Below are 9,504 nucleotides of genomic sequence, written 5' to 3' on the forward strand. Positions count from 1 at the left end.
ATTCGCTTAGATGTAACCACAAACTAATCCTTTAACACGGCAGTATTAAATTCAGTTTTATAAATGTAGTAGTTTCTCACTACTTTGTCTGTCTAGCGAGTTATAACAAGATTTTTTGGACTTTAAAGGAAATGTTTGATGGTCTTGCGGTACTATCTGGCATTTCGTACAAAGTTTGGACAATATGAGAGTTTCCGTGGCAAAATAGCTAATTTTGTTAATAATTAGTTAATTTTACCTTATTTCAGAATTTTTTTTCATATACTGTTAGATTTTAGTTATTTTTCAAGCGTTTTAACTCAATTAAAATTGATTAAATTATCAAACAATTTTCTAAACAGGAAGTGTAAGTTTATATAGATTTGTAAATTTAAAACCTTATGAATAAAATGGAGAATCAAATTAGACAATTAACAATTTCTGATGATTTACAAGACAAATTATTTGTGTTCAAAATCTCAAACGATCCAAGCTTGTCACAAAAACTGAAGACTGTTGAGATACCAGAAGTTTTCACACCGTTGAAAAAGTTTTTCAGGGAGGATTTACAAGTTTGTATAAACTTAAATATAATCAGTTAACACGTTAACTTACTTTTTAATCTGTAGGATGAAACAAGAAATGTTGAAAATGAGGTTAGTCTCCGGAATAGAAGAAAAGTGTGTAAACTCTTTTATACTTTTTTACAAACAGTTTAGCTTGTAAGTCACTATTTTTGTACTAGGTAGAAATTGAGCGTCTTCAAAACGAAGGGAGTATTTACAAGATGGTGGAATTGATTCTTCATAATGGAGCATGTGGTCATTTGTTACCTGGATGGAGTGAAGCACTTCTAAAATCTTTAGAAGAAAATAATTTAAAATGTATTGCTGATATTGTTAGACCTGGTAAGTTAATACGTTAATGTTTTGTTATCTGTGATAAAGATTTTAAGAAATTCAAAATTAAAGAACATTTTTGGTTTTCTACAAATTAATCTTGAAGTTAAAGCTATAGGATAGTTTAATAGTTCAGTGTTTTGAATATTGAAAAGTTTAAAAATTTTAATTATGTAAGTACTGTAAAATTAGTTGATGATTTTTGTCAGTATCTTAACAATTTCTAGTAGATTCAGTTTACTGTAAAAAAAATTTTAAAACACCAATCGTACTTTAGTTATTAAAAAATATATTTTACAGCTCGTGGTGATTTTCTAAACTACAATGAAAAAGATGGACTTTATGGTAAAGATTTTTTTCACTAACTATTCTAATTTATTTTTTTTTATATTAGTACAACGAAGAACAGTTGTACTTCAAGTATTATGAGTGATGACGTAAAACTGATAATTTAGTTTACATAAAAAGAAAACAATTTTATCACGAATTAATTAAAGTATAGTTTTTACATTATTTTTAGTATTTATAATAAATTTAGTTCTACATAATAGCTATGTACTAATAATAATTTTTATTCACATAGAAGTACGTTTTCAAAATAGAATTGTATTTAATTTGAAAATAATTTTCACATTCTTAGAAAATAATGTTATCTGTTTAATAAGTGTCGATTATTGAACCTAGAAGTCAGACTTGATCTTAAATTAAAATCAGCTGTTCGCAAAAAATTAATGGTTTTTATTTTTTTTATTAAATTATGCCACAACCAAAAAAAATAAGACTATTAATAAAATATTACAGAAGGATGTCTTATTCTTAAAATCAAAGATGTACTTCAGAAGAAATGTGGAATTCTTGCTGATCCAATGGGAATAAAAGACACTGAAGAGATGAATCGAAACGTGCCAGTGGTCCATCCTGTCATTAAAGTGAGTATTGATCACTTCAGAAGGAACACAGCATTTGTTGATGGAAGGTATCGTGTGCTTGAAGAACAAAGAGAAATTTACAAACATGCTCCTGTAGTTAATTTTGATGACGTAGTTGGGTTAGTTTTGTTTGGTTTTTATTACAAAAATGTTAGTAAAACCTAAAGTTTTTGTTTCAGTTATGTAAACAAAAGTAAAATTAATTATTTAAAAAACTTCAGTTAAAGTTTCTAATTTAGAAATTGTAGTAACATTATTTACATAACTCAAAACATTTCAAATATTGAGTTAAGTAGTTACAATAATTAATATTTAATATGTCATAGAATGCAAGTTAGATTGAACAAATAAAGTATTTTTATAGTTTCATGTTTACAATAGTTTATATAAAAATATTTATTAGTTAAAAATAATACTAGGAACTGTATTATCAGCATTAAACTATTATAATCAAAAGTTTTTCGGTTGATTATGAATTTTTCTTCCTTAGATATTACTTTACTTAGTATGTTCTCATGTTAATAGCTTCAATAAACCAAACTTTAATTGATAAAAAATATCTTAATAAAAAAATTTGGTAATCTGTAACTAAGTCTTACTTTTCTAACTTTTAAAGTGAACAATTAATTTAAACTATTTTTATTTTAGAAAGAAACTTAATGCTTTAAAATATAAATTTAAAGTGTAAGTAGAGAGGTAATAAAAAATAACAGTTTCAGTATGCAGTAAAGTAGAAAACCAAGTTAGAACATAAATTTAAATTTTAGAATAAATCAAAATGAAATCCAACAGTCTACTGAGTCAAGTTTTTCTGAACATAATGAGCCTGGACACAGTAAACGACGTAGTAAACAATTAAAGATTAATCCAAACCCATATATCTTGCTTATTGGTCCAGCTGGTGCAGGAAAAACCACCTTAAGCAAACGTTGTGTTCTATCCACATTTAATTGCAATCGATACGCTTTATTCATTCCTCTTATGATTGTTGATCCTCGACAGCCGATTGATCTTAAGTATTTCTTGATAAGTTTAGGATTAAAATATTTTTCAAGTGATATTAATATTAATGAAAACCAAACAGATGAAGCACTTGCCTGGTTATTATCCAACCAACACAAAGTTACTCTGGTAATTGACGGTTTGGACCAGGCAAGGTTTGAGATAACTTGCATAGAAGAGTCTTCAAGAGTAAACGTGCATAAAGAGTATCTACCTTCAAAACTTCTTTTCCTTATTCTTTCACGAAAAATATTACCTGACGTAAGACTTATTTTAACTTCAAGACCCCATTCTGTTTTAAACTTTAATGAATTAATCCAGCCCGATTCTGTATTTTATCTTGACGATTTGTCTGAAACTAGTATGAGGATACTGATGTCTTTTTACGTCCAAACAGGAGATGTTTACCAAGTAATTTCAAAACTTCAAGAAAAGTCTCCGAGAGTCCAACAACTTATTTACTCTCCACTTTTTCTACGACTTTTTGCTATGCTTGTCAATTTATCTGGTCTTGATGAAGTTTGGAAAACAATAAGGTCAACTGCAAGTCTTTTTGATGAGCTTCTTAGAAGGCTTCAGGATTGTGCACACAATGCAGGAGAGATTGAAGACACAAATGTCATGAGTAAGATCATGGAACTAGCTTACAAAAAGACCATGCAAGGATCGGTTGTCATTGATCAAAGTGATCTGTCTAGTTTGAGAATTGATCCCAATGAAATCCAGGATCTCGCTTTAGGAGTTCATGGAGAAACAAACTCAGCCTTAGTTGGTCCAAGCTTGTTCTACTTCGCTCATCAGAGCATACAGGTTAGTTTTGTTTTTACAAGACATATATCTTAGTTAAAGTTTTATTAAGTGATAAAAGCTTTTTACGTTTTCATAATTAGTAGAGGTTTTTAATTTTTAGTTTATTTAAAATATATATGTTTATAATTTATATTGAATATTTGTAAAACATTTACATAAAACTGTTCTAAAGTTTTAGAATAGAAAAACTTAGTTATAATTAACTCTAAACAACTGTTAGTTATAATTAATAAAGCTAAGGCTTAATCAGTCAAAAAAAAAACGCAAAAAACACAAGTATATTTAAAGTCTTAAAAACTCATTAAGTTTTTATATTGATAGATTTTTTATTTTACTTCATTAAATTGAAATTATTTTATACTAGTAACTGTTTATTATAAATATTTTACGTTTAAACTAGTAAGTGATTTTTTACACATCTTTTAAAAACTAAATAATGATTCTTTGAAAATATTTTTTTGTAGTTTTCAAAGGTTTTAACATTTCAGTCACTTTTCGCAAATCTACGCACTCTCGTATAGTTACGTATTTTAGACTTCTAAAAAAACACACAAAATTGAATAATCCTTAGTATTCTAAATATATTGTATTAGTTGAAATGATAAAATATTATTTTTTCTAATAAGTTTAAATGATAAACTAGCTTTATATTTGTTTATACTTACGTTCATTGACGGTTAAATAAACTTTTATTTATGTCCCAGTGTAGCATAAGCTTAAATAGTTAAAAATAGTTGTTATTAAATTTCTGCTAGAAAAATATTGACTCACAATAATAAAAGCTAACAGCAATAGAAATAGTTTTCTGAAGAAAAGGCTTAAAAGAAACTTTTAGCAAGATATGGTAATGATGTTAAATAAAAACAAGAATGAACATTACACAAATCTTTCTCTTATATCATATAAGACAACTTTAGTCTTAAGTGCGCAAGTTTATCAAAACTTTTCACATATATGTACATCTTGAATGAAAACTATAGTTACGTTCTATCGTTTATTTTCGAAATTTGCTTTGGACACAATGTGCGTGGAATTGTTAGAGGCGACTGTATACTAAATGTTTAGATAACTAATTAAAAACGCCATACAAATTAAACGTCGAAAAGTAAATAATGAATCTAGTAACAAAATTATGCTCATAAACAAAAAAAACTTTTGCTTACTATATACTTTAGATACTTATACTTTTGTACAAATTAATATATGTGGTTGATAGTGATTAATACACCACGTTTCAAAAAAGTTTCGTTGTTTAAAAAGCGTATAAAAAGCTTAAATTTTTTCTTTGCTTTGGTATTGTTCAGGAATGTTGATGCTGAACAAAAATAAAATATTTAGATTCTAATAAGACTTCGAAGACCTTTTTTATATTTTATATTGAAACAATATTAAGTAAAAGTTTTACTTATATTTTCATGTAAAGATTGTTAACCATTAATATAATCAAATACTGTGCTATTTTTCATTGAATATTAAGCTTTAACTTACAAAACTAAACAAAAGTTAATAAACTAATTAAAACACTACTTAATTATGTTAAAAATAAGTTTAAATTTTAAAATAGAAACAAATTAAACCTCTAAAAGTTATTAAGTTCTTAAAGCAAGTAACACAAAGGTTTTACAAGAACTTGTGAAAGCTTAATACAAATAAATATATAATTTAAAACAAATTCCTGTACATGTTTCATAAAACGATTTGATTTTATTGCTACAATTTTTGTGTGTTTTCCTCAGGACAAAAACTAGTGATAGCTAAAAATTAGTTTTTAAAGTTCTAATTTTTTTTATGATAAAGTTTCAAAAGTAGGTGTAAACGATACATAAAGGATTATAAAAAGTTTAATTTGTTACAAATACTTGTCATTTGATTAATTTTCACTTATGTTTAAAAAAACAAATATTTTGTAGCTTGAAATTTCAGTTGTTTTGTTTATATCCAGGTTTAGATAGGTTTAAGAATATATAGTTAGATTAAACGAAAGTTGTTTGTTAGGTTGTTAAGTTTATTTTTTTAAGTACTATATGTTTTGGTTTAAAGAAAACAAATATTTTTTTATTATTATTAAATTTTTTAGTATTGATTTTACTCTTAATCTAAAATCAATAAAAGGAATTACTTAAACAGAACTTATTGTGATCAGTACTATATAAATGAATTGAAAATGAAATGTTATATCTTCGATTTAAAGCTTAAATAAAAGTTAGTATAATTTAAAAACTGAATTAGCTTTTAATTTATTTCTAAACCCTGTTTATTACTAAAATCATATTTTAAACAGGAATATTTAACAAGCCGACACGCATGGTTGAAACTAGACTTTACAAGTTTCTGCGAGTTTTTACAACGAATTTTTCATGAACTTAATATATATGGCAGAGAAGATGATTTTGCAACTGTGCGTACCTTTACAGTTTCATTACTGAATGTTCTAGTATTTGGTTAGTTTTTACTTATTTTCTTAAATTCGTTTAACTCTTGGGTTACATTTAAGCTTATGTTGTTTATTTATTCAGTCTAAAGCTTTCAATACATAGAGTTTAATGTGCTACTTTGTTTGTATAAATTTATACTGTAGTTATAATACTAAAATATTTGTTTTAGATAATGATGAACTGATAAGAAAGAAATTTAAATTTATCAAAAAATCAGCAGAACGTATCATCAGTTGTCATAGAAACTATTTGTCAATTACTAGACGTTAGTAAATTAGTTTTAAAATTAATTTAACTTTATAAACTAATACGTATAAAAGTGATTTAGTTTATCCATAGCTCGTAATTTTTAGAATGTACAATAAAATTGATGTTAGATAATAAAATTATTTGATCACTTTAAACTTATACTTACATGTTTAACTTTTATTTATTAAATTTATTTTATGAAAATATCTAACCATTTGTTTTTATACATAATGTTATCGTACAAGTACACAAAGCATATTATATAAATTATATTGCTATTTGTTTAAGAAGCGTTATGTGAAATTTAAGCTCGTAATTTACTATAAGGACATAAAACTAACGTTGTTTTAGCTTTTTGTTAAAATTTAAAACTTAGAAGTTTATTTTATTAAAAATAGAGTAAATTTTTATTAAAACTAAATAAAACACAAATATACTTAGTAACAAACCAACAATAAAAAATTACCGCAGCTGTCAATGCAAAAGTAGTCAGAAAAGATTACAGTGAAATTTGTGATCACAACATAATAAACGAACTGAAGTCAGTTTTAAGACGTCACCATTTTGTTATTGAGATCGACGACCCACAAGTTACAACCGACGTATTATTTATAAGTAACTTTGTAACTCAGATAGAAGAGTTGAATTTACCTTATATAAATACAAATAATCTAAAGAGGATGATAAGAACTTTATCAACATCACATATCAAAGTTTGTTTTAACATCAGTTAAAAAAATTTTGAACTGTTATTTTCTTTTATAATATTGTTCAGATAAATTCATGTTACTGAAATTTATTTTGTTCTTTTAGTTATTTTCATGTTATAAATAAATATCGAACAACAGTTTTGAAACATTTATTTATATATATTTATCGTTTTGACAAAAAACATTTATTATGATTTTGTTTCGTGTCAATTAAAGTAACAAGAATAAATATGATATTTGTAACATTTTATTTTGTATCTAGCTAAAAATGTTAGTAAATGCATAACATGAACTTGAAAGTTTTATCAAAGTAAAGTTAAAAATAATTAAAAAGGTTGAATATCTTACTTTCAATGATTACAATTACAATGAGGAATTTATTTCATTGTTAATCAACTCCATCAATAAAATTCAAATTGAAAGGATTCGTATCTGGTTTCGTGTTAACGATGAAACAAATTTAAGAACTTGTAGAAAATTTGATGAGAAAATTTCAAACTTTCAAACAAACAACATCGCTTTTGATGATGTTAGTTTTTATTTCAATTAGTTTTAACTCAAGTTAGTAAAATGTTGTAATTTGTGTTATTAATTGTTATAAATTATTTTCATATGTAAAAAGTTTTTAATTTTCATAACAGGAAGTTGAAATCGAAATATCATATGGGGGTTATCAAACCTTACTTGTAGCAAAATTAAAAAGAGGACAACCACCAGTGTTTACTAATCGGTTAGTTGTTTGTTTAAATCAAGTTTGTTTTGTTGCATCAAAATATTTACTAATACGTTTTTGTCTTATAGATTAGTAATTACAATATTACACTTATCTTCAGTAATTTCAGTTTATAAAACTATTTTGATGTATAATTTGAAAGCTACGTAGTTGTTGAGCGTTGTTACTCTTTTTTATTTTTTCAAATATATACTTGTTAACTTATAAATTGTTAGTACTGTGCATTAATTGTTACTATCATTTTTATTATAATTATTCAATTAAAGTTTTTAAAAGTGTTTGCACATATGTAACTTAACTGCATCTTAGTTTATTTCTAAAATTAAATTGTTAAACAGTTTTTATATTGTCCTACTTTTGTTTTAAAAAATAAAACCACTGAATCAATTAAATCACGTATACAATTTACGATTCTTTATCAAATCAACCAGCTTTTTAATTACTAACTCAAAATTTTTCAACAGTGATTATCTCAGAAGACCAGAAGATTCTGATCAAACATCATCATATGACTCAAGTCTTACAATATGGTAAAAATTCAATAATCAAACAAGAGTATATGTAATATAAACAATCAATTTCTTAATTTTGCAGTTTGTTTTAATTAATATAGTGAATATTTTTTTTAAATAGTTTTTCTGAAATTAGCAGATAGTTATAAAGCTTGTATTTAAAGTTTATTTGCTTAAAACTGTTTCTATTATTCATGTGTACTTTCAAACTTTTTTATTATCAGCTAAATGTATATGAGCTTCATAGTTGTTTGTTTACATTACGAAAAATATCTTATTATTTTAAATTATTTATGAAAAAACTATGTTTCATTCAATACATTATCAATGGAAAAAATATCTTTAAAACCAATAATAAAAACTTATAAACACAGTTCTAATTCTTCTTAAAAGAAAAATATATATATGGTTTTTTTTTATTGTATAGTTTTAACATTTTTTGCTACTAAAAGATTAAAAAATTAGTATCTGTTTTGTAATCAATATAAACTATGTAAGCATAGTGTTTTTAACCTGTCAATTTTTGATGAAAAAAATAAACAAAAAACACTGTTTTAGAATTGTTAGTATTTAGTCATTTTACAAATATTTAGTTTGTGTACGATTTAGTCGTGAAGATTTTTTTGCAGAAACTGAATTTTACAATTTTAAAACTTTTTATTTCGTGATAAATTAATATTCAATATAGAGTTTATTTTAAGACAATATAAAAATAAATATTGGTCGTTTTCCTTTAGGAAAAGATAGTTATTTATACTCTCTTACTGAATTATGTTGTTCTGTTTTTATTAATCTGAATATACTAAGAACTTAAGTTTTATAAATGAAGTTAACATTTTTTACAACCAATATTTTAATAACACTTTTTATTTCTTTGTTCAATATGTTTATTTATGTTGTATACTTTATAAACTAAAAAATTCATTTGTATATACATTGGTTTGTTTAAATTGTATAAAAATATACTTTTTTTGGGAGGTACGACTTAAGTATATTTATAATGTTTTGAGTAAGTATTTATTAAACCCCAATTTTAGTGGTGATAAATTAAAAGATATTATTCAAAACTAAGATACATTGAGTCAATAAATATAGGGGTCGGCTAACTGCGGCCCTTAAAGTCAAAATCTATAACCCAAGAGGTACTTTCTATTAAAAAGAAAACTTTTTAAAAACTATAAAGATGAATTATATGTATAAAATAATTAAAATGAGCATCTTAATTAGATAAGTTTATCTTAACAGT

The 9,504-nt window shown here is 24.7% G+C and overlaps 1 protein-coding gene across 1 annotated transcript; it reads left to right on the plus strand.

Moving 5' to 3' along the window:
* Positions 1–389: 389 nt before the first annotated feature.
* Positions 390–8,367, plus strand: LOC145843232 (uncharacterized). The gene is made up of 12 exons (XM_082950694.1): positions 390–551; positions 609–659; positions 725–887; positions 1,179–1,223; positions 1,680–1,926; positions 2,575–3,619; positions 5,901–6,060; positions 6,224–6,319; positions 6,775–7,016; positions 7,348–7,542; positions 7,655–7,743; positions 8,211–8,367. The coding sequence occupies exons 1-12, from the start codon at positions 390–392 to the stop codon at positions 8,278–8,280; spliced, it is 2,565 nt and encodes an 854-aa protein (XP_082806820.1). The 3' UTR covers positions 8,281–8,367.
* Positions 8,368–9,504: the final 1,137 nt, after the last annotated feature.

The sequence above is a fragment of the Thalia democratica genome, chromosome 8, assembly GCF_965202585.1.
Source record: "Thalia democratica chromosome 8, ktThaDemo2.hap1.1, whole genome shotgun sequence".
NCBI lineage: Eukaryota > Metazoa > Chordata > Thaliacea > Salpida > Salpidae > Thalia > Thalia democratica.

Excerpts from the sequence above, each read along its gene's own strand:
- LOC145843232 (XM_082950694.1), top strand. The coding sequence starts at position 390 with ATGGAGAATCAAATTAGACAATTAACAATTTCTGATGATTTACAAGAC. Across the intron at positions 888-1,178 it reads TGCTGATATTGTTAGACCTG|CTCGTGGTGATTTTCTAAAC; the intron begins GTAAGTTAATAC and ends TATATTTTACAG. Across the intron at positions 1,224-1,679 it reads TGAAAAAGATGGACTTTATG|AAGGATGTCTTATTCTTAAA; the intron begins GTAAAGATTTTT and ends AAAATATTACAG.